General features: G+C 37.1%; 2 protein-coding genes across 3 annotated transcripts in view; one reads left to right on the top strand and one right to left on the bottom strand.

Annotated features, from left to right (window-relative positions):
* LOC311624161 (general transcription factor II-I repeat domain-containing protein 2A-like) overlaps nt 1-25849 on the bottom strand; it is a 324681-nt gene that overhangs the window by 90707 nt on the left and 208125 nt on the right. The window lies entirely within an intron of this gene.
* The window catches only part of XRN2 (5'-3' exoribonuclease 2), an 84761-nt gene that overhangs the window by 18440 nt on the left and 40472 nt on the right, over nt 1-25849 (top strand). Inside the window, exons 5-20 of one of the 2 annotated variants that reach the window (XM_084887008.1) lie at nt 1320-1378; nt 1455-1544; nt 3323-3395; nt 3543-3593; nt 4046-4203; nt 8710-8784; nt 8871-9004; nt 9102-9159; nt 9243-9350; nt 13757-13801; nt 15446-15574; nt 19210-19328; nt 22283-22418; nt 24557-24664; nt 24762-24851; nt 25670-25742. In XM_084887008.1, coding sequence (XP_084743134.1) covers nt 1320-1378; nt 1455-1544; nt 3323-3395; nt 3543-3593; nt 4046-4203; nt 8710-8784; nt 8871-9004; nt 9102-9159; nt 9243-9350; nt 13757-13801; nt 15446-15574; nt 19210-19328; nt 22283-22418; nt 24557-24664; nt 24762-24851; nt 25670-25742 — 1506 coding nt within the window. The remainder of the gene's footprint in view (nt 1-1319; nt 1379-1454; nt 1545-3322; nt 3396-3542; nt 3594-4045; nt 4204-8709; nt 8785-8870; nt 9005-9101; nt 9160-9242; nt 9351-13756; nt 13802-15445; nt 15575-19209; nt 19329-22282; nt 22419-24556; nt 24665-24761; nt 24852-25669; nt 25743-25849) is intronic. The other variant, XM_084887009.1, reaches the window with a different exon arrangement.

The following is a 25849-nucleotide window of genomic DNA, read 5'->3' as shown; positions in this document are numbered from 1 at the left end:
GGAGAGGAGAGAAATGTCAATTGGCTGCCTCCTGAAATCTTCCTACTGGGGATTGAGCCCACAACCTGGGCATGTACCCTGACCAGGAATTAGACTGCCCACTTCTGGTGCATGGGAAAACACTCAACCAACTGAGCCACATTGGCCAGGCTTCAGCTAACTTTTATTCATCTGTAAAATAGAAATATATTAAGAGTGTTCCCTTTTCCTATGGAGACTGTTAGAAAGCTACGTTTCTGGAAATATTTTCCTCAGATGAGTCTTTGTGGCTTTCTTATTGCTTCCCTTAAGAACTCAGAAGTCTATATGAGGAGGCCGGGGAGGAACACTTTTAATATAGATTGATGTGCCAGATGCTGAGGCAATGAGGTACCCAGGATTTTCCCATTTGAGGGGTGAGTAGAATGGAGGACAGTCATCTTTGCAGGTTCCCAAAGACTTGACATTCCTGATGGGAATATAGGTTGGAGTTGACTAAGTCTCAGAGAGGAGGAAGATCAGGAGTTCTGATGTCCACTGGGTAAAGACACCTGTGTATGAGATGGGGCATATTGTAGCAGGATGGTTTTTGTTTGTTTGTTTGTTTGTTTGTTACATAAGGCAGTATGCTAGACCAGGAAAGCCATAATTTATTGGCTGAAGAGAGTGTACTTGGCAGTTGAAAAAATAAATATTGTAATGTAGTCAGCTCAGGCCTGTAGCTATGACAGATTTTTACATTATTTTGATTTGCTGGAAATATACAGGTATATATTTATTTGGCTGCAGCTTGTTTGTATTTGTAACAGATTGTCTTTGATTTTAGACATGTCTCCTTTCTTGAAACTATGAAGAAGCTAATCAGTGATATAGAGGAAAAATAGGATTTTTTTAAATGTCTAGTTAACAATTTTATTTCTTATATAAAGCTGTGATAAAATCAGTATTTTAATTTGTTTTACTAAGGCACCTTTATTTAAAGAATTTATCAGAATTAAAACTCCAAACCCCATGTGTGTGTGAGTATGAGAGAGAGAGGGGGAAGGGGGGGGGGGGGCGCTGTTACAGAGGTCATTAGAAAGAATATCAGCATTTTGATATTTTTATAACAACATAGTATGTTTTGTGTACTATATGTTGTTTGACAGTCATGTTAAGCTTAATTTAAATTTGAGGGGAGGAATCTTATTTTCCTCCCAAAAGGGAAAACATTGTTCCTCAGGTGACAATACTTCTCTGTCTTTTGTATTTGAACTTTTTACTATTGTTATTCTGCTTAATACTGAGTAATTTACCTTACTTTTTATGGAGAGAACAAAACATTGCCTCTTTTTCTTTAGGTGGCTATCTTCCTCCAGAGGAAATAAAAGAAAGATTTGATAGCAACTGCATTACACCAGTAAGTAATCGCATATTTTGCTAGCTATTGCTAACTCTTAAGTGGTCAGTTAATTTATTTTCTTTTATCATTTTAGGGAACTGAATTCATGGACAATCTTGCTAAATGTCTTCGCTATTACATAGCTGATCGTTTAAATAATGACCCCGGGTGGAAAAATTTGACAGTAAGTTTTATATTTTGGTACTTCAGGAAGATTAGGGTGATCATTTGAGGCTGTACTTTGGTATGACTGATGTTATTTGTCCTCCCACCCCCAACAAATGCTAGTTGACTGTCAGGAGGAAAGAAGTTTCCAGGGTTATGGGAAATGGGATGCCTTGCATGGTCCAGTTTTAAAAAGTTGAATTTTCTTTCTATGTCATTTTTGTCTTCTTATCACTATGAAGCCATAAAATGGTACTTTAAAAAATGTGAGTGTGTATGTATACATGAAAGTAATTTTTAAACAAAAATTTCTTAAATTAAAATCAATTATGGCCTTGCCAGTGTGGCTCAGTTAGTTGAGACTTATCCTGTGTACCAAAAGATTGCCAGTTTGTTTATTTTTCTTTTAAGTCATTTTATTTTATGTTTTTAATTTTTTAATTGATTTCAGAGAAGAAGGGAGAGGGATAGAGAGAGAGAAACATCAATGAGAATCATTGATTGGCTGCCTTCCCCTCCCCTCCTACAGGGGTGGATCAAACCCGCAACCCAGGCATGTGCCCTTGGCTGGAATCAAACCGGGACCCTTCAATCCGCAGGCCAACACTCTATCCATTGAGCCAGTCCAGCTAGGGCAAGTTTGCCAGTTTGATTCCTGCTCAGGGCACATGCCCAGGTTGCAGATTTGATCCCCAATCTAGATGCTTGTGGGAAGCAACCAATCCATGTCTGTCTGTCTCTCTCTTTCTTTTCCTCTCTCCCTTCCTCTCTTTTAAAATCAATCAGTTAAAGCCAAAACCGGTTTGGCTCAGTGGATAGAGCGTCTGCCTGCGGACTGAAAGGTCCCGGGTTCGATTCCAGTCAAGGGCATGTACCTTGGTTGCGGGCACATCCCCAGTAGGGGGTGTGCAAGAGGCAGCTGATCGATGATTCTGTCTCATCGATATTTCTAACTCTCCAATCCTCTCTCTGTAAAAAAAAAATCAATAAAAAATATTAAAAAATAAAATAAAATCAGTCAGTTAAAAATAAAGAATACAATTACATCAAGGATTAAAGTTGTGGGCTCTGCTTTTAAATAATGTCTGTGTTCGCCCTAGCCAGTTTGGCTCAGTGGATAGTTGGCCTGAAGACCAAAGGGTCCTGGGTTTGATTTTGTTCAAGGGCAGGCACCTTGGTTGCAGGCTTCTCCCCGGCCCCGGCTCTGGTCCAGGTGGGTGCAAGAGGCAACCAATTGATGTGTTTCTCTCACATCAATGTTTATTTCTCTTTCCTTCTCTCCACTCTCTTTAAATGATCAATGGGAAAATATCCTTAGGTGAGGATTAACAAAAATTTTTTAAAAAAGGGAAATAATAATAATGTCTGTGTTCTCTTACATATTTAAATAAAATATAAGTGAGTTTTTATGTAATTTTAGATTTACAAGTGTCTCCCCCCCCATATTAGTTAGATATAGCAAATTGTATTTAATAGGACCTTTTATTCATTACTCCCTGTACTTACATAGTTCACAGCTATGACTTTGGATAGTGGTGAGAGTAGTAAAAACTTAAGAACTGATCAGATTTTCTAATGACTGAGTTTGACCCAAATTTTTCATTTTTGCTATTTCATGTAATAAGTTAAAGAAATAGTTTGGATGTTTACACACATACACATACATTTTATTAAGAAAAATTTCCAACTAATACGCTATATTATGAGTTATTTCCATTTATTTTTAAGATACTCAATTCAGTTAATTTTTGTTCTAAAAAATTAGGGATGAACTGAAAGTGTTAACTTTTTTTATAGGTTATTTTATCAGATGCTAGTGCTCCTGGCGAAGGAGAACATAAAATCATGGATTACATTAGAAGGCAAAGAGGTAAAACTAATTTGTAAATATTTGATTATATGTTCTATTAGAAAGAAAGATAAGCCATTATATTTTTCATATAATGTAAAATAGTAAAATATGACATATCTTTGGTATAATATATATTTATGTAAATATATGTTTTCCCCTCTTTAGCCCAGCCTAACCATGACCCAAACACTCATCATTGCCTATGTGGAGCAGATGGTAAGTTTCTTTTTATGGAATTTAATTCTCTTGGATTAAACCATAGCAACTTGATTGGATGGTGTATAATAGTTGATTACTCATGGGTGCCTAGAAATTCTAAAATGCCTTGCTTATTTTATGTTTGAGACAGAATTAGTTTTGAATTGTTTAATCTATGTTTATATTTTACATTAAAACCTTTAATATTGCTGCACATAACTTTAAGATGGAAAATTTCCAAGTGTTGATTGACCATGAGTGGTAGTCTGAATTCTAGGATTCAGAGGACATCTTGTTGGCTGAGGACTGCTAGGAAGTGTTGGGCTCTTTGGCTTTGCCATTTGTTCGTCTGCCCCTTTGGACTTCGCTTTGTACTGGTGTCTTACTTTTTTGATGATGTCCTGTGCCTTTCATTATGGTAAGGATCTTCTCAAAGTGCTCACTGTTCAGTTTTTTGTTGTTGTTGATAGCTGATCTCATCATGCTCGGCCTTGCTACACATGAACCCAACTTTACCATTATTAGAGAAGAATTCAAACCAAACAAACCCAAACCCTGTGGTCTTTGTAATCAGTTTGGACATGAGGTCAAGGACTGTGAAGGTTTGCCAAGAGAAAAGAAGGGAAAGGTAAGAATTTGAAGTGGTAGTTGCCTCATTTTAAAATTTTATTTAATAAAGCATACGTATTTTTTATTGTAACAAAATATAAAATGTTAACTGTAGGGAGCATTATACGGTAAAGCCTCAGACTGATCTCCTGGCAAAGCCACAAACAAGTCCCATCTTAGAGGGCACAGCCCTCTCATAATTAAGCTTGACCTTAGGATGCTCCCAAATTCTTCCTGGGTAGCTAATGGGCTGTGGCAGGTGCAGCAAGTGCTGCCAAAACAAGCGGAAACTCATAAGAACATTGTAACTATTGTGACCACTACCTTGTTTACCTCTGACTATAAAATAAAGCATCAGCTGGCAGTCTGGATCTCTTCTGTGGCTCCCTCCGGCTAGCCGAACCCTTGGCTGTGCTGGCGCGGCAGTTAACCATTTTAAGTGTACAATTCAATGAAAATAAATATATTTAGATTGTCTCATTTTTAAGATGGATAGAGAAGATTATCGATTAGCTTTTTACCTACTGGGTTAATTCTCACAGAGATGTATCTTTTAAATATTTTTATTTAAATAGATCTAGAGATATAGAAGCATGGAACAGACTAATGAATCTCAGGGAAGACAGGTGTGTGGGTTTGGGGATAGAGAGATTAACCAAAGAATTATTTGCATATAAGCATATGGGTACAGACAGTAGTGTGGGGAAGGCCTGGGCAGAGGGGTAGAGGGTAGTGTGGGTCAATGGGGGAGAAAAAGGGAGCATCTATAATACTTTCAGCAATAAAAATGAATTTAAAAAATATGTTTACATCTCTTTTTTTATACTTTTTAATTACAGTTGACATTCAATATTTATCTTAGTTTCAGGTGTACAGCATAGTGGTTAGGCAATTATATAACTTATGAATTGATCTTCCAGATAATTTTGCTACCCACTTGACACCATACATAGTTATCCTATATAATAAAAAAGTAATATGCAGATTGACCATCACTCCAACACACAAGATGGCTGCCCCCATGTGGACACAAGATGGCCACTGCAAGATGGCCAGTAGGGGAGGGTAGTTGGGAGGAACCAGAGCCTGCAGGGAAGGACAGTTAGGGGGGACTCAGGCCTGCAGGGAAGAGCAGTTGGGGGGCCCCGGCCTGCAGGGGTGGGCAATTAGGGGTGACTAGTCCTGCAGGGGAAGGCATGTAGGGACAAACAGGCTGGCAGGAGAGCAGTTAGGCATCAATCAGGCTGGCAGGGGAGTGGTTAGGGGTTGATCAGGTTGGCAGGCAAAAGTGGTTGGGGGCAATCAGGAAGGCAGGCAGGTGAGCAATTGTGAGCCACCAATCCTGGATTGTGAAAGGGATGTCCGACTGCTCGTTTAGGCCCAACCCCACAGGGCAGTCGGACATCCCTCAAGGAGTCCCATATTGGAGTGGGTGCAGGCTGGGCTGAGTGCACTAAGGCACAAATTTCATGCACGGGGCCTCTAGTTACAGTATAATTGACTGTACATCCTATTCTGTACTTTTCATAATCTATTTTTTAACTACCAGTTTGTATTTCTTAATCTCTTCATCTTTTCACTCAGCCCCCTAACCCCTGTTCATCTGGCAACCTTTAGCTTGTTCTCTGTATCTATGTTTATTTATTTTGTTCTTTAGATTCTACATATTAGTGAAATCATATAATATTTGATTGTCTTTCTCTCTCTAATTTATTTCACTAGCAAAATACTCTCTAGGTCCCTCCCATGTTGTTGAACATGGTAAGATTTCATTCTTTTTTATGGCCAAGTTTTGCATATATGTAACACTTTATCCAATTATCTGTTAATGGGCACTTGGGTTGCTTCCACGTTTTGACTGTCCTATATAGTAAAAGCCCAATATGCCAAGTGTCTGGTTGGTCGTCAGCTGTTCAACCAAAGCTTAATATGCTAATGATATGCTAAGGCTGCTCAACTTGCTATGACATGCACTGACCACCAGGGGACAGACATTCTGACTGGTAGGTTAGCTTGCTGCTGGAGTTCAGCCGATTAGGACTTTGCAAGATAAGCTGGACAAGCCCTGGAGCCCTCCTGCAGTCCCTCCCTGGCCCTGATCCTGCACGGACATTGTATAACTTACTAAGTGATAATCCTGATAAATCTCATACCCATCTGAGATCATACAAAATTATTAGAACATTATTGACAATATTCCCTATGCTGTAATTTACAGCCTCATGACTATTCTGTAACAACCAATTTGTACTTCTTAATCCCTCCACCTTTTTCACCCATCCTCCTACTCCCCCCTTCTCCTCTCCCAGTCTGGCAGTGTCAAAACATTGTCTGAATATGTGAGTTTGTTTCTGTTCTGCTTGTTTATTTTGTTTTTTAGGTTCAATTGTTGATGAATATGTATTTATTGCCATTTTATTGTTCATAGTTTTTGTCCTTTTTTTCCCTTCTTCATAAAGAAGATTCTTTAACATCTCATGTAATACTGATTTGGTGGTGATTCCTTTAGCTTTTTCTGGACTCCATTCTGTTCCATTGATCTATATGTCTTTTTATGCCAGTACAGTGTTGTTTTGATTACTGTAGCCTTCTAGTATAATTTGATATCCGGTACCATGATACCTCCAACTTTGTTCATTTTCCCCAAAATTGTTGTGGCTATTGTGTTTTTTTGTAGTTCCATATTAAATTTTAGGATTATTCTAGTTCTGTGAAAAATGCTGTTGATGTTTCTATTCGGATTTTGTTGAATTTATAGATTGCTTTTTGTAGTATGAACATTTTAACAATGTTAATTCTATCTATTCATGAGTACAGCATATGTTTCCATTTATTTTTATTTTCTTCAATTCCTTTTTTTAGTACCTTGTAATTTTCTGAGTACACGTCTTTTACCTCCTTGGTTAAATATATTCTTTGGTATTTAATTTGCTTTGGATGCAATTATAAATGGGATTGTTTTCTGAATTTCTGTTTCTGATAGTTTATTATTGGTACACTAGAGGCCCGGTGCATGGATTTGTGCACTAGTGGGGTTTCTCAGCCTGGCCTATGGGGATAGGCCAAAACTGGCAGTCCTACATCCCACGAGCCCAGGTCCAGGCACCATACTGCTCCCACTCACCCAGGCCCCCGCTGTGCCTGGCGCCACCACTGCTCGGTAGGCTCGCTGCTGCTCTGCTGCAGGCTCTGCGGCCTGACCTAGGGCGCTACTGGCGCTCATGATGAAGAAGCGACCGAAGGCTCGCACGTGATCAATCCCGATGTTGGTTCTGGTCCCGGAGGCAGGTGGGGCGCATAGGAAGAGTGTCCACAGGAGAGGCTCTCACGTATGGCCTCCAGTGTAGAATAAAAGTGGTGGAAGTGGACAACTTGATCATATGGGAAATGGTTTTAAATTTTTCCTGTTGAGTATGATATTAGCTTTAGGTTTGTCAGATGTGCTGATAATTTTTATCATCAATGGATGCTGGGTTTTGTCAAATTGCTTTTTTCCCATCTAGTTATATGATCAGATTGTAAGTTTTTAAGTACATAAACATTTAAGAGCATGTACACACTCTTATATTACACATATTATTTCCACTTTTCTAACATATCTACATGAGACTTAGATCCTATAGGTAATGCATAGTGCACATGTTTATTTGTAAGAGTTATTTTTTCATGGTTATGTTTCTTAAAAGGAACGGCAAGTCAACTATATTAAACAATTTTTTTTTTACATATTTTGGGTTGCTTGATTATATCCAGTCCCCTCTAAAGGGGTTTTTGTTTTAATATATGGAATCTTTTAAAAAGACATGCTGAGTGAAGAAAGGCAGGTAAGAAATATACTATATGTTCACAGAGAAAGATCTAGAGGACTTTATATCAAAATGCTAATATTGGTTGTGTGTGGGTTAGGTGTTGGCAAACTACAGCCCTAACTGGATTGCAGATTTGGCCTATGAGCTAAGAATGATTTTTACATATTTAATGGTTGTAAAAAACAAAAAATATAACATAAAACAATATGGGACAGAGACCATGTGTGAACCCTACAAGCTAAAATATTTACTGTCCCCCTTCAGAAAAATCATTTGCTTCTACTTGGTGTAAGTGTGACTGGGATCACGGGTAATTTTTATTTTTAAAACTAGAGGCTTGGGGAGAGGGTGGGGTGTGGTGTCCCTCAGCCTGGCCTGTGCCCTCTTGTAGTCTGGGTCCCCTCGGGGGATGTCTGCTGGTTTAGCTAGTCTGGCTTCTGGCTGAGCCATGCTCCCCTTGTGGAAGCGCACTGACCACTAGGGGGCAGCTTCTGCATTGAACATCTGCCCCCTGGTGGTCAATGCACATCATAGCGACAGGTTGTTTCACCATTCGGTTGATTTGCATAGGATGTTATGGTGAATTCTTTTTTTTTTTTTTATTTAAAAAAAAAACAGTATTAAAATAGGTCTGCTTTTAAAAAGCCTTATTTATTTGATTGAAAATTTACCGAGTTTAGAGTGGGCATGTTTAATCCTTGATCCCTTTCTTGTAGCATGATGAACTTGCAGATAGTCTTCCTTGCGCAGAGGGAGAGTTTATCTTCCTTCGTCTTAATGTTCTTCGTGAGGTATGTAGTCATAATCATTAGAATTGGCACTCTAAGACAAAGGTGCCTTTAATAACTTTAATGCCAATGTTCCTTTTTGGTTGTAGTATTTGGAAAGAGAGCTCACCATGGCCAGCCTTCCATTCACATTTGATGTTGAGAGGAGCATTGATGACTGGGTCTTCATGTGCTTCTTTGTGGGAAATGACTTTCTTCCTCATTTGCCATCGTTAGAAATTAGGTATGTGTGTTTTTGTGGGTTTTAAGACTTGCTTTAGCCTCCTTGCCTTTACAGTGAATACTGGTCCTAATGCATAATATTTGTTTCCTGGTGGCAGGGAAGGTGCAATTGACCGTTTGGTCAACATATACAAAAATGTGGTACACAAAACTGGGGTAAGTTCACTCTTGAATAATTTCAAAACAGAAGTATTTGCTTTTATAAGAAGGTTATTTTACATGTATTTTATTACTTACAGGGTTACCTAACAGAAAGTGGTTATGTCAATCTACAAAGAGTACAGATGATCATGTTAGCAGTTGGTGAAGTTGAGGATAGCATTTTTAAAAAGAGAAAGGATGATGAGGTAAAGTGTTTCTATTGCAGTAGCTAAATTGCTCCTGTCTCCTGTCTCTAATAGGCTGTGATGATCCTGTGATTGTACTTTTAACCTTTGAGTGCATTGTTACATCATTAATTTGTATCAAACATCAGTGTAATCATGAGTGGTAGTGCTTTCGTTATTTTATAAAGGTTTTGATGCTTGCTTTGTGGAATTATATATATTGTACACTGTGAGTTGCATTGTAATTTTTCTCTCTTCATATTCTTAAGATATAAATCTAAATACCTGTTTAATCAATAGGATATAAAATGAGGGTTCCAAGGCTACAAGAATGCTGGGATTGAGCTGCCATGTTTATAGGAAATATTTATGCTCTGAAAGACAGGTTAAGAGCTAGGAGCTTTGTACTCTTACTCTGGTAGTAGAATATAGGAGGTGTGATTTGGATTGCATCAGCCAAGGCTTGGAGTTGCAGATTTGAGTAAGAAATTTAAACTTAAAAAAGGGAAATAAGGTGGGGAGGGTGGGTTGGTTGGTTAGTGGGAAGAGTTCAACCAAAGAACTTGTATGCATATATTAGAACCCATTGACACAGACCATAGGGTGATGAAGGTCTGGGGCCAAGGTAGGGGTGTGTGGAGGCAGGCTAGAAGAGGTCAGTGGTAATACTTTCAACCTTAAAGATTTTTTTAAAAGAAGGAAATAGAATAACAAAACTCTAGAAATTGATTACATCTGATAGTGTGCAGGCTTAGGTGAGAAGTTCGTGTTTTTGACCTGAGCAGCTAAGAGTTTGCTGGTGCTCTTTACTGACATAGTAAGTACTGAGGGTAGAGCAGGTTAGGGTGGTGACAAGGTAGAAATCAAATTTCATTTTGGAGATTTTGAGTTTGAGAGATACCTCAAGCACTCAGACACCTGAAAAGAGAAAAGCCCAGGAAGCAATTTGATAGATACGTGTAAAGCTCAGAGGAGAAGATTTTAAAAGGAGATTTGAGAACCATTAGCGACTAGGAGGTACTTCAAGTCATGAGTGTGAACTTAAAATTCCTGGGAGCTTATATGGAGTGAAAGTGCCTTCCACAGAAACCTTGAGAAGCGTGGGCATATAAGGAGAAAGAGTATCCAGTTCTAGAGAGATAAGAGGAAATATCTAAAGAGAGAAGTGGAGGTGTCAGAGTGATATGCACAGGCCCCTAGTCTGCAGCCAGGGGTTCAGAGGCCCTGGGGAGTGAGTGCGGGAGAGGGGCAGCAGCTTGGAGAATGAGTGGGGTGGGGGAGTGGCAAGGGAGGCAAGCAGTGGGTAAAATGAGCAGGTAATAGTAGCAGAGGAGAGTGAAGGAAATCCTTTGGAAACTAATTTTATAAAATGTCATATGCTATTTTGAGCAAATAGCGACATAATATTGCTATATTGCTTCATGATCTAACATTAAAACATGTTGTATTTGACAAGATTTCATGTTTTCTTCAATTTTATATACTGTAGCTAGTGATCTCTTATTTTAGAATTTGGAATACCATTTTAAGTAAAAGAGTGAGTGGACTGGAAGCAATCCAAAGCTTTTGGTATTTGGTAATCTTTGATGGCAAGAATTTTTTATATGTAAAATTCAAATAACAGAACTAACTTTGTCTGGGATACCTAATGTCTGCCAGGACAGCTATGTTAACTAAGTCTTCAACAATTATAGTGGTTCCACTTGACCTGCTGCCATTTATGTTTTAAGAGAAAGCTGTACGTAGTGTGTACTGCTTGGTGTAAAAGCCTCGTTAGAACAGTCCTTTATGTGGCTTTAGCAGACTTTACACTACTAAATATTGGTGATATTTGGCAATAGGGCAGGTTGTATGGGATTTGATAGATACCAGTGTGCCTCAGATTTAGGTAGTAATGGTTTTCAGATACCCTGGCAAAGAGGACATTTTAAAACTTTGGGTCTTTTTGGGTGTTGTTGACATCATATGACATCCATCAACATGGTTGGGCATAGCGGTGGGGGTGGGGGGGTAATGAACTCTCAGAAATTCCATTGTATTTTCCTGGAAAGTGTCCACTTTTGATAGATTTCCAAAGGAGTTGATAGCATCCAGAAGGACCTATTCTGCATATGTGTGACTATCACCCTTAGAAATAGGTATTTAACTAACAGAACAGATAGTATAAGAGGCATGCATCAATATTTATTATTTAAATTGAGCAGTTAGGTAAATGTGATGCTTATTGTTTTATGAGCTTTGGGGTTTACTTTTTAAGCTTAACAAATATTGTCTGTTTATTCAGCAAATATTTATTTAGTGTTACCATGTGCCTGATAGTATTCGGAGTGTTACTGATATAACAGACAAAACAAAACAAAACACACACACACACACACACACACACACACACCAAAAAAAAAATTTAAAAAAAATCTTAACCCTGCAATGCTGACATTCTTCTCGGGGAGATGGATGATAAACACAAAAACTTAAGTAAATTGTGTAATGTGTTAGGGATAAGTACCATGAAGAAAATAGGTGGTTTGCAATTCTAGAAAAGGTGATTAGAGAGGGCCATGTGCACAGATGACTTTGAATAAAGACCTGAAGGATAGGAGGGAGTAAACCGTGCAGACAGTTGCAGGAAGAGCATTTCAGATGGAGGGAATAGCCCATGGAAAGGCTCGGCAGAAGCCCACCCAGATGTTCCCAGAACTGCAGGGAGCAAGTGTGGCAGGAGCCGAGAAGAGGTCAGAAAGATGGTGGCGGGCCAGATCCGGCAGGACCCTGTAGGTCATTACAAGGACTTTAGCTTTCACTCTGGAGGGGTTTAAGTATAAAAGTGACAAGATTATCAAAGGGCCACTCGCTGTTATATTGAGACTCATTGTATGGAGGCAAAGATAGAAGCAGTCAGGTCCAATGGTGCTAGCATAGTTGTAGCGGAGGTGACAAGTTGGATTCTGCATATTTTGCAGATAGGACCAATGGGATTGGCTAATGGGTTAAGTGCTAGGTGTGAGAAAAAGCAAGCTACCAAGAATGAGTCCTAGGCATTTTATCTGAGCAATTGAAAAATGGTCTGAGCAACTGATGAGGAAGCCCAGAAAGTGAATCGAGGTGGTGAATGGAAAGAGGTGCTGGTTGGGAAGTCTTAAGTATTTCGATGGTGTTAAAAGCCTTGAAGCTAGATGCTTACTCCCACGAGAGTAGAGAAGTGGAGAAGCCTAAGTACTGGGTTCAGAGTAATACCAACAAAGAGGTTGGGGAGCTGAGGAGCAAGGGCAAGCAGCAAGAGTGAATGAGGAGAGCCGTGTGTGTAATGTCCTGGAAGCCAAGTGAAGAGCATGATCCAAGAAGGAAAGAGTCATGGTCAGACAAGGACTGCAGACTGAATAATCACAGCCTATCAGTCATTGTGTAGTTAGATAAGAGAAGTTTCACTGCAGGTGGGGGCAAAAGCTTGATTAAATAAATGGTGGTTTTCATATTTTAGGAGGTTTTAAGGTAGTCATTCACCATGTATTTAACATTCAACCCCTCTCCTGGCTGAAAGCACAATTTTCAAATTTTGTTAACACACAGCAGTTGACAGTACTAACCTGGAAAAGACAGAAGTGAAGCTATAGGATGACAGCCAGACAGAACCATCTGGCCCTTGGTTTAGGCCGTAGTTGCAGCCATGGCCACGTTAGCTGTCATTTCAGTGCCTTGATAGTCACAGAATTTTGGGCATGAGATGTAAAGGAGGCCTTTGAATAGTCCGAACAGTTAGTGGGGAAGCAACATCAACCCCAAACCCTATGCGGTTACAACTACAGCTACATTTTGAAAATTTGATGATGCAGACTGGACCCTTTCCTATGAGTTAAAATTGGCCCAGAATAAGCAGTGTGAACATCTGAATGTCCGTCCTTTCATTAAATTGCCTTTTTAGAGCCCGGGGGTTGGGGAGGTGTTTACATAGAGCCCGCTTCTCTCTTTACCCACTGTGTCATATGTCATATGTGTTACAGCCCTTTTTAGGTAACAGAGGCTCACTATTGTCTTTTAAATATTTTTAAACTGACATCTTGATTATTAACTGACTTCAACTACAGCTTAAGAATTCCTTGTTATTCTATTTGTAGCTTTACACATTGGTAGTCTGTTTACTCCAAGATAGAGCCAATAGTTTTTGTCATGAGTCTTTCATTCTTTCCTGGAATGATATGAAAAAAAGAGGGAAGTTAAATTGTACCTAAATATAGAATGCTCTCTACCTATCTAAAGTTCTGTTAAGCAGCACTTTAAACATATAGTCTATCACCTAGTTTAATTATGTATCTAGGTTTCTGGGGTCTTCCTTTAAAACTTTAATTGTCTCTCAAATCATTCCTGGTAATGTTTAACTCTTACATTTTTGTGTAATTATTTGACAGAATATGTGGATTTTATACTTTTAGGACAGTTTTAGAAGACGACAGAAAGAAAAAAGAAAGAGAATGAAGGTGAGTTTTAATTAATATGATTGGCAATAGCATGGCTTACAATTTGGGAGGAAAATGTTTGATACAATAGCTTTTTATTTCTTATCCAGTAAGAATTGGATAGGGACATAATGTTCAACCAGCTGCCTTCTTATATGGAGAAAGAATGCTGGTATTGAAAGTAAAGTCCTTTTTCAAGCATCTGAAGGGATACAATTCATGGGCAAGAGGGGGTGGCATTTATACTAATCAGGTATTGCTTTTGTAATAAAAAAATAGTTAACCTTTTGTATCCTCTTGAAAGTTACTACATTTTGTCTCCATCATTGTAAGGTTAGTATTCCCAGAACATGACATTCAAATTTTTGTTGTTTCTCTACTCGGAAATCACCAGTGACTCCTTGGTTTCCTCAGAATACAGTTTTATCTTCGTCTGGCATGCAGAGTGCACTGTGATTTGGTCGAATTTTATCTGTCCAGCCTTTTCCCTTCTACCTTCCAAATACACCATGTCCCTCCACACTCAGATCATTGCCTTCATTTGGTACCTTCGAATGGATTTTTTTACTTCAGGACTCCCTCATATCTTACCTTTTCTACAAAGTCTCTCTCTTCTGCTCATAGACTGGTGGAGCAGTTCTTTTCACTCTGGGGCTTCTTGCAGTGGTATTTGTTTTCTTAATTGTGTGATTTATCGTCACTTAACTTCTTTAGTTCTTGATTTTCATATCTTCCTTATTAGATTTTAAACTCATGGAGATTATACTCGGGACTGCTTTTTATTATTATATATTTTGTTGGAATCAAGCAATTTCGGGAATTTAGAAAAGAAAAAAAGTAGAGATGTTTATTATTGCAAGTAGGTTCAAAACCACTTAGAATGGGAGGGGCATATTTATTTTCTACCCTATATATAATTATTTACTCTCAGTCAATGTCTACGTATATAAAAAATTTCTCTTGTATCAGTCAGCCATGGTTGTTACCTATTACAGTTTGAATCATAGCTCTAATTAATTGGAAAGTGAATTCTAGGAAAGTGAAGAGTAAATAAAAGTTGTATTCCTTTGTATAAATCAAACTCTTGGCTTGTTTTTTATCTTATTAGTTATACTTAATTTGCCTAGAATTTTGTCTTGAATGTGTTCTGAAATTGTAAATAAACATAATAGATTAGCTTAATTAGCTGGAATATATTCTCTGTATATATCAAAATAGTGAATTATTTGTACTTTCAGAGTTATTAAAAATTTCAGACTTGTCAGAACCGGTTTGGCTCAGTGGATAGAGCATCGACCTGCGGACTGAAAGGTCCCAGGTTAGATTCCGGTCAAGGGCATGTACCTTGGTTGCAGGCACATCTCCAGTGGGGGGTGTGCAGGAGGCACCTGGTCAATGTTTCTCTCTCATCGACGTTTCTGACTTTGTCCCTCTCCCTTCCTCTCTGTAAAAAAATCAATAAAGTGTTTTAAAAAATTGCAAACTATTATTTTTAGGGTAAGCTTCAATCAGATCTAAGTGTCAACAACTGTGTAAATGTGAATAGAAGTCCATTTTCATTTTTTAAAGTGCTTACATTTTTTTTGTTGTTGTTGCTCTCTTTTCTTCCTGTCATCTGTGTTGTCATTTAATTTTAATTTCTGAATTTATTTCCATTCACGTTAGAGAGATCAACCAGCTTTCACTCCTGGTGGAATATTGACTCCTCATGCCTTGGGTTCAAGAAATTCAGGGTCTCAAGTAGCCAATAATCCGAGACAAGCAGCCTATGAAATGAGGATGCAGAATAACTCTGTAAGTGACTTACTTTTATGTGGCATTGAAGAATGGTGACTATCAGATGTCCCTTGCAATTGTGTGTGAATTTTATCACTTACCTAGAGTTGTTTTATAGTTTTTTCTATTTTACCTTGAGATATTTTTAATTCTGTTAAGTTTACTTTCATCAATATGAAAATATGTAAATAATATGAAAGAAATTAAATATATATTAAGTATAAATAGCTAAGTGGCTGCAGTGGTTTAAATGGACCCAAGGTACTAGGTGGTGATGGTGCTAGAAGCATTACTTGGACATGCAAATTAAGCTGGAGCAAGAGAGATGGTGGGTTTTGCTGCCTATTTCCCATTTCCTTCTAGGCATCAGTTAGGGTCATTTTAGAGAATAGTATTCCTCAATTTTTCAATACTGTAGGTACTCTTTACTGCTTAAACTCTCACTCTCCGATTCAGCTCCCTGTAATAGTAGCAACAGATCATGGGTTCAGAGCATGTGGACAGGGCAGCAATAGGGGTGAGGAAACAGACTACCAACCAACATTCACAGATGGCAGATAATAAAAGTTAGTGCTTATTTTGGACAAGTAGGCGAGAAAGAGAGGGGGGGGGGGAGGGAGGGAGGGAGGGGGGGAGGGGGAGGGGGGAGGGGGAGAGGGAGAGAATTATAGAGAAGGTAAGATAGTATATAAGGTTTGGTATCTTAACATAAATCATAGCTATGATATATCCAAGGAAACAGCCTAAGTTTGGATGTTTAGATTTCATTATTCTCATCGTTATTGTATTGATGTTGAAATCTCTTATTACTGGGAAGTCCTATGTGCAGAATGTTTGCCATATCAGGAGACTGATTAGATTTATCTTGCCATAAATTCACACCTCGAAGTTTTAAAGAACCTTAGATTTGAAATTTGAGAACTGAGATTTTACACTTCTTGAGAGAAGCAGCCTAGGTTTCTGTTGTGTTTTTTTGTTGTCTGATTTTGTCTTCTTGTCTTATTCCTTACACCATTAACAGAGTGGGATGTGGAGGGTTACTGAAAGGGATTGCAATGAGACACGCGAGTCAAACAGAAAAAAACTGATGCCCATTATTTAAGACGATAGGGACTATAGTCCCCTCAGAGGAACCGAGAGTGACAAGTATTCTCAAATACCATATTGCTGATAGACTATTTTTTTCTGAATCTCAGGCAGCCAGTAGGTTTAAACTTTGCCAGCTGTGATGCTTTGAGAACGATTCCAGAACTATATTTAGACTCTACAGAACTAGACCCATTATTGATTAATATCTGACATGGGAATAGGAGTGGAGAGATTGCTGATTAGGTTGCTGATTTGATCTTGTCTTAATTCCTCTTGACATGGTTGTTTCTATCCCTGGAGGGATTTTCATCTTTAATGTTCCAAGTTTAAGAAATTATGAAGTGAAGTTATGAAATTCCTTTAAAATCATGAAGTTTATTTAAAGGGAGCCTTTAAGATTATATTTTACTTTTTTCTAAATGTTTGGGTGTGTTAGTCTCAGTTGACTGGTGTCTACTGGTGATGGTCTGCATTGTTAATGTTATATTAGATAGGTTTGTTTCCTTATAAATATGGTTTTATTCATGGCTTTATTTATATTAAGTAAATATGTTTTTAAATGTTGCATTCTGAAATATGGTTTCATTATATCTGTGACCAGGTTCAGTTTAATAAGTTTGATTGCAAAAATAGCTTTTTCAAAAGAAATTTGAAATGGTATGAATTTGGTATGTTTAGGAAAGAGTACTTTAAAAAAAAACAAAAAAAAACTTCATTTGTTTCAGAGAGAAAGGGAGAAGGAGAGAGAGATAGAAACATCAATGATGAGAATCATTGATCAGCTGCCTCCTACATGCCCCCTACTGGGGATGGAGCCCGCAACCCAGGCATGTGTCCTTGACTGGAATCAAGTCTGGGACCCTTCAGTCCGCAGTCTGATGCTCTATCCACTGAGCCAAACTAGCTATGGGTAGGAAAGAAAACTTTTACTGGTAGAGATAGAGCAGAAAGGAGAGCAGCAGAGATTTAGTATTGAAGAGCAAGTACCCCCCCCCCTTTTTTTTTTTCCGTTGAAGGTATATTATTTTTATCTAAAGATAAAGTTTAAATGTAGTTTGTCAATTTGGGAAAGTTTGCTTTTTACAACAACTCTGTACTTAGGCAGTTTATAGGAACATCTTCTCATAATTTGATTCAAATGGATTAGTGTTGGATTTAAAAATAATGGTAACTTAATTAATGGTAACTACGGTACCTGGTGCGAGCTGGCATTATGTTGTTGGTTTTTCACATGTATTGTTTTATTTAATCCTTGCAATAACCTGTAAAAAGATAGAGCATTATCATCCCCATTTGAAGCAGAGGCTGACAGAGGTTAAATAAATTGCTCAGGGCCGTACAGTCAGTAAAGATTGGATTTGGTATTTCAAACTCAGATATGTCTGACTAAAAGTACCCATCTCATTTTCCAAGTACAACAGTTCTTTCTCTCTCATCCTCCTCGCTTCCTTTCTCCCCTTCTCTCTCTCCCTCTCTTTCTTCCTCTCATGTTAAAATCAATAAATTAAAAAAAGAGAGAGACTCAGCTCTCATCTTAAAAATAATTTAATTTACTTGAAATATCTCGTATACTGTGGATATCGGAAAAAGATCTTTACCATGGAAATCTTTTCTATCACTTAGTTTTTGGTCATTTAACACACAACTTAAAGTTGCAGAAGATTATAATTTTTAAATTAAATATTAATATACTTTAGTGTGCTACTGTATTCATTGAATTAGACACAGAAGAAGATAAAACTGATAATACTTTAAAGACAATACTTTAAATTTTACTTTAAAGTGGTATCTAACTGAAATAATAAAATTTGCATTTTTTTAAAGATGAGTTGTAGATTTTTATTTGTGCATTGAATTTTAAAACAGTATATATAAAATGATTTAACAGTTATCTGACAGTCTTATTATTAAACTAGAGGCCTGATGCACGAAAATCATGCCAGAGTGGGCCTTCGTAGCCTTGGCCGCCCTCGCAGCCCTGGCTCCATCCTCGCAGCCCTGGCTCAGTCATTCCACTGTTAGGTCGATTTGCATATTACACTTTTATTATTATAGACAGTTGCTTTTCAGAGTGGTTGTACTAGGTAGAACATTTTATTTAACTTCATTCTCACCAGTATTTACTTTTTAATGTGTTATTTCTTATTAATTTATATATTTTTTTCCATTTACAACTTTTGCTAATTGGTGGAATGTGATCATAAATTTGTAACATGAGGGAACCACCAAAGGAAAAAATATTCAAGTCTTATAATTTTAAAAGTGTATAAAATTAAATTTTTTTTTTTTTCTTTTGAAGCGGTTTTTATCCTAAGAATGTTCAGGGGTTTGTTTGTTTTTTGGTGTAAGCATAAGAAGCTTGGTACTATATTACTTGTTTAGGGGGAGGTGAAGTAGGCCAAGATTGGTCTTTGTATTTTCTAAATATATTTACCATATCTATTTGATAACTTTAAAAAAAAACAAAAGTGGTATCATGAAACATGGTGGTAATAGTTTGATGTGACTTCTTATGTGAAGTGAGTAATTAAATCTTGTCTCTGTAATGTTCTAATTGTCTGCAGAGTCCTTCAGTATCTCCTAATACAAGTTTCACTTCTGATGGTTCCCCATCTCCGTTAGGAGGAATGAAACGAAAAGCAGATGACAGTGACAGTGAACCTGAGCCAGAGGATAATGTCAGGTGAAGACATTTTTTTTGGTTGCATTTTGTTAGCAAATTGCTGTAATGGATGTAGTATAATTAATACTCTTTAGCTTAGAGCACCAGTGCCTGCAGATGCTTGCCTGTGATCTTTTTATCCTCAGTAATTAATGTGAAGGTTTAGATTAGTCAGTAAATTCCAGTGAGATGTATAAGAAACTATTGGTGTTAAAACTAAGTATCTAGATTAGTATGCGTGCAGGCTTTTGTCCTTCAAACCAATTTTCCCTCTGAGACCAAGCACTAGGTCAGCTAGACATGAGGTGTTTAGTTCTGACTATATGATCTGAATGTTACCAGTTTGAGTTTAAAATTTCAAGCTGCTTAACCTATTAAGTTCAGTTATACTTAATATAGTCTGCTTTAATCTTCTATCAAAAGGTTATTCCTCAAAATGAAATACACAAACGACATTTGGTTAAGAAATAAATGTGTATATTTTTTAAAGCCACAAAATTGCATATGCACAATTATATTTCATTGCAGAGAAGTTTCCCTTTATCTCTTTATAATTTATGAGAGGAAACTTTGATTATCTAATTTATCCAGAAGATTTGGTCATTATTTAACAGGCTTTATGTAATTAAATCCAGGTTTGCAGCCTGGGCTCCAAGTATAAAAGACCAGCAATCTCAATAATTGAAACTCATTATGAATTTAGCAAAATGATATATTTCGAAGTTAAACAAACAATAGTGGTTCACAGCTCATACTGCTGTTACGGGACATGATTGGTATGTTTGTATTTATGATAAGAAACTTCACAAGTGTCATGTATGATACTGCATTTTTCTAATATTTTTTGATGTGAGATTCTGAGATATGTGGTGACTTGTAATGGAACTTTTACCCGATCTAAGTTTTTATTCTCTGATTCTGTAACTCTGGACTTTCTTCTTAGAGTGTTTTTTCTTTTACTGGTAGCCATCATGTTTAATACCAGTTTAATAGTTAACTTAATTTACTTAGAACTTTTATTGTTTAATCCTGTTGCTGAGGATAAGCAAAGTAGAAATACTTCTATCAAAAGAAATGTTTGGCTCTAGCCGGTTTGGCTCAATGGATAGACCATTGACCCTCGCACTGAAGGGTCCACCGTTTGATTCCCGTGCGTGCAAGAGGCAACCAATCAGTGTGTTTCTCTGTCTGTCTCCCTCCCTTCCACTCTCTCTAAAATCAATGGAAAAATATCCTCAGGTAAAGATTAACAACAACAACAAGAAATGTTTGGAGTTTTTAGCATTTATTTCATTGATATTTCCTGTAAATAGTGGTAATCCACATTATGGATAGTAGATATTTCTCCTGATATTCTGTGAATACTTTGAGTGTGTTTGAGAACTTAAAATTGATATGGTGTATTCTGAAACATGACTAATTTGTAAGATCTGGTAAATGGTAGAAAATAGCTATTAAAAGGATAATCAATTTGATGTTCTTAATCTGTGCAGGTGTAGTTTTTGTGTGGTATTTTTTTGTTTTTGTTTTTTTAAATATGTTTTTATTGATTTCAGAGAGGAAGAGAGAGAGAGAGAGATGGAAACCTCAGTGATGAGAGAGAATCATTGATTGGCATGTGCCCTTGACTCCTTGACTGGAATTGAACCCGGGACCCTGCAGTCCGCAGGTCGATGCTCTATCCACTGAGCCAAAACAACTAGGGCTTTTTTTTTTTTTTTGCTTTTTTTGTGTACCTTTAATAAAATGTTTAAATCTCTCAGAGTGAGAAATGAATACTTAAAAAAAAAAAACATGCTTTGGGTTAAAATAGGGGTTTTTACATTTATCATTATCATTATTATTATTATTATTATTATTATTATTGTTTGGTGATTAGCGATAATTTTAGTGAATTGGTTGGCTTGCTTCTTGGTTTGGCAGAACATACATACATATCTTAAGCCAATAGCAACTCTTACGTGATACAGTATCAGGTAAGTTGCCCAGGGATAGAGTAGGTATACATATTTTTTTATAAACCACTGTTTGCCTTTTTTTTTTTTTTTAATATTTTTTATTGATATTTTACAAGAGAGAGGGACAGAGAGTTAGAAACATCGATGAGAGAGAAACATCGACCAGCTGCCTCTTGCACACCCCCTACTGGGGATGTGCCCGCAACCAAGGTACATGCCCTTGAATGGAATCGAACCCGGGACCCTTCAGTCTGCAGGCTGACGCTCTATCCACTGAGCCAGACTGGTTTCGGCCACTTTGCCTTTTAAAAAATGAATCCTGTTAGTCATTTTCTAAAAAGTAATTGGACTTTTTTGGTACAGTTTAAATATATTTTAACAAACCGAGGAACTTGATCAATATAAAATTTCAGTATTTGAATTTAAAATGTAGTTTTAGAATTGTTCCCACAATCTAAAATTACATGTAAAATAGTATGAAAGTTTGAGCAAACAGATGTTATTAAAGTAGTTTAATAAATGGTTGTTCTTTTTTAAAATGTAGTTTTATAATGGTATTACTAGTTTGTGCTTTTGATGTTTAGCTATCTTTTTTTTTTTAATATATTTTATTGATATTTGTACAGAGAGGAAGAGAGAGAGATACAGAGCTAGAAACATTGTTGAGAGAGAGTCATCAATCAGCTGCCTCCTGCACACCCCCCACTGGGGATATGCCCACAACCAAGGCACATGCCCTTGACCGGAATCGAACCCGGGACCCTTCAGTCCCCAAGCCGACGCTCTATCCATTGAGCCAAACCGGTTTCGGCTGATGTTTAGCTATCTTTAAGTTGATAATAAATCCTGGGAAAGTGGACTTTTTAGAAATAACTAAGTGAAGTTGTGTTAGCATTACCATAAAGCTCATTTATGTTTCACCTGGATATTAAATTTACATTGATTTGGACAATGAATTGGTAGATAATTACTGAAAGTATATTTATTCCACATAAACTGACTTTGACTGGTTTGTAGGCTTTGGGAAGCTGGTTGGAAGCAGCGGTACTACAAGAACAAATTTGATGTTGACGCGGCTGATGAGAAATTTCGTCGTAAAGTTGTACAATCTTATGTTGAAGGGCTCTGCTGGGTTCTTCGATATTATTACCAGGTAAAAAAAAGAATGTTTTTCTCTAAAATATTGTAATAGTGTATATTATTGAGATATATTCTGAAATTAAACCCAGACTTCCTTTATTAAGTTTCCTATTTAGAAGTTCATTACCTTAAATAATACTTGTTTGTAAAGTCCCTTAAATGTTAGTATATAAACAAAGCTAATTTTGGTTTCATTAAAGGATTTTAGCATTAAATTGTGTAGTTGAGTGTACTTTGGCTTTCATATGATTAAAGTTCAATGTTTTTTCAAAAAAATAACTGAATAACTACTAGTCACTAAATGACCGAACAAAGGAAAAGTGGAAAATGTTAGTAAGAATTTGAAAGGAATTTGAATGATAGGATTTCCTCCATGTAATGTAGTGATGTTACATGAAGTGCATTCTAATTGGAGTAATTCCATCTGACTGAAAACCATTAGTAATTGAGATGTCAGAGTGGTGAGAGATTATGTAAGCATAGGGACTATAACACTGTTAGATAATATCTGGGTTTATACTCTGAGAGTGAAGCAAGTTAAGTTTGGTGTGGCCTGGGAATAGATGAAGTTTGTTGGTAATTAGGAAGAAATTTTTAATGCACTAAACAATGATATAATATTGATCGTAAAGTATTCTAATTTCATGTTTTACTCCTACCTTTAATATTTTAATTTATTAGGCACAGAGTCAAACACTTATCAGGAAAACTCCTCATTTCTATGAGTATTATTTGCTTTTGTTTTCTTTTCAATGGGTATACTTAAATATTTTTATGGTAAAGAGAAAGTTGTCATATGAAAATATAAGGAGTTGTTGCCGAGACTGGTTTGGCTCAGTGGATAGAGCGTCGGCCTGCGGACTGAAGGGTCCCGGGTTCGATTCCGGTCCAGGGCATGTACCTTGGTTGTGGGCACATCCCCAGTGGGGGTTGTGCAAGAGGCAGCTGATGGATGATTCTCTCTCATCGATGTTTCTAACTCTCTATCCCTCTCTCTTCCTCTCTGTAAAAAAATCAATAAAATATATTAAAAATATATATATATAAGGAGTTGTAAAATGAAACTTTTGGCTGTTTTACTCTCAACCTCTGTTTCAGTGATGTCCCTTACCCACCCAAATGGGCTCAAGTAAATGTGAGCTGCAGTTGCTCTTCATTATATTTGATAATGGCAGCTCTAGAGTTGTAAAGACATGCCTTGAAACTCATTGAATACCTTAAGCCCCAGGTCAGTCACTGGTGACTGACACAATACTTCCATCCGGAAGACAAAACAGTCCGGTTATTTAACATGTTAAGGCTAAAAGTCATAACCATACTGTGTCTAAATACAAATTTTGGTGTGAATTGATTATTAAAAACTAGAGGCCCAGTGCACAGATTTGTGCACAGAGAGGAAATTAATTAGAAGAAATATTTTAGAGGCCAGAGAGGAACCATGGGAGGGCTCCAAGGCATGTCCGGCCCATCTCGCCCAGTCCCGCCCAGTCCCGATAGGCTGGACCCCAACAGCAAGCTAATCTACCAGTTGGAGCGTCTGCTCCCTGGTGGTCAGTGTGTGTAATAGCAAATGGTGAAATGGTCAGAGGGACAATTAGCATATTAGGCTTTTATATATTTATATAATTAGATGCTTTGCTGAAAGTTCAGATTTAATCAAAATAACTTTTAGGACTTGTGGGAAAAAATATATGGAATATATACCGTATTTTTCGGACCATAAGACGCACTTTTTTCCCCCCAGAAGTGGGGGGAAAAAGTCCCTGCATCTTATGGTCCAAATATAGCCTACACATATACTGTAAAAAAAAAAGTTTTTTTACTTGCCCGGCTCTGTGTGGTCTCTGTGTGCTTGCCCGGCTCTAAAATGGTTCTAAATGCTGCTGTTTACTTTACAGGGTTGATTACATGTGTTTATGACTGTGATGTTGGGTTTTAATGCACATAAAATATTTTAGGACACTATTTGTTTCAGAATCTTTTTTTCTTCATTTCCCTTCTCTAAAAACTGGTGCGTCTTATGGTCCGGTGCGTCTTATGGTCCGAAAAATACGGTACTAGAAGTTGTGTGTTAATATTCTAACTTTTGTTTGTATTTGTGCTGTGACCATCATTAACATAGATTTTTGGTTTTGTTATTAATGATTTAAGGGCTGTGCTTCCTGGAAGTGGTATTACCCGTTCCATTATGCACCATTTGCTTCAGACTTTGAAGGTATTGCGGACTTGCCTTCTGATTTTGAGAAGGGCACTAAACCGGTAAGCTTGATTATTTAGAGCCATTAAATTCATAGAATTTTGGCTTAGATAAAAATTGTGTAACTTATCTGAAACGTTTTTCTTTCTTGGTTTCCAGTTTAAACCACTGGAACAACTTATGGGAGTTTTTCCAGCTGCAAGTGGTAACTTTCTACCTCCATCATGGCGAAAGCTCATGAGTGATCCAGTGAGTCTTAGCATTTTGAGTGTGCTGGTAACTGGGTTTTGTCATAGATTTTACTAATATTAGTCATAGTTGCTTTTGCATCTTAGTTGAAACAGTAAAGTATAGAAATAAAGTAAAAGTATGTGAGTTCTACTATGTATTTTTCACTACTTTTTCCACCTCTGGTTTCCTTGGCATCAGTACCCCAACTCAGTAAATAAAGTTAATTTGTGTTTTGGAGAAATTATTTTTAAAATTAGTTTATTGTTATAATTATCATGATTTTAAATTTATTGTTGAAAGTATTACAGAAGTCCCCTTTTTTTCCCTGCTTGACCCCCTCCACCACTACCCTGCTGACCCCCAGGCCTTCACTACACTGTAGAACTTAGGACAAGTTGTTTTGTGCTGAATCTGTCTTGACTTCTTCCAGCCCTTTATGGTGGCTACAAGAGCTCAGAAGACACCTCTGAGCTTGTTTTGTGTGCTAGCTAAAAAGAGTGAGACCAAGCTGGGAAAGAGGAATTATTGCAATCAATAAACTCTTCACTCACTGTCTTGGGTCCACAGTTGTCAGCTTTACAGTTCTATAATAATGCTTTGTATTCATCATTTAAAATAATATTGTTTATTTTGTTTTACTAGACCTGGAATTAATCACCTGTTAGCTTAATTTTGTTGTTGTTGTTGTTTGTTTGTTTTAGCTTAATGTTTTTGAAAGGAATGAAACTTCATTTTCTCAATCAGGCTTGATAACTTGAATGAAAATTTTAACAAATTCCTCTATAACAGCAGCATGTAACTTTTATTTTGAGTCTTTACTTTTCTTCTTGATATAGGATTCCAGTATAATTGACTTTTACCCTGAAGATTTTGCTATTGATTTGAATGGAAAGAAATATGCATGGCAAGGTAAAATTTAGATATTATTTCTTTTTGTTAAAATAATCTTAACTTTTTGGTAAAACTGTGAGAAAACATGATTTATAGTATGGAAGAATTACTGTAAATGAAAGATA

Source organism: Pipistrellus hanaki (assembly GCF_964339955.1).
Source record: "Pipistrellus hanaki genome assembly, chromosome: 6".
Lineage (NCBI taxonomy): Eukaryota > Metazoa > Chordata > Mammalia > Chiroptera > Vespertilionidae > Pipistrellus > Pipistrellus hanaki.
This window is presented reverse-complemented; position numbering and strand designations above follow the sequence as displayed.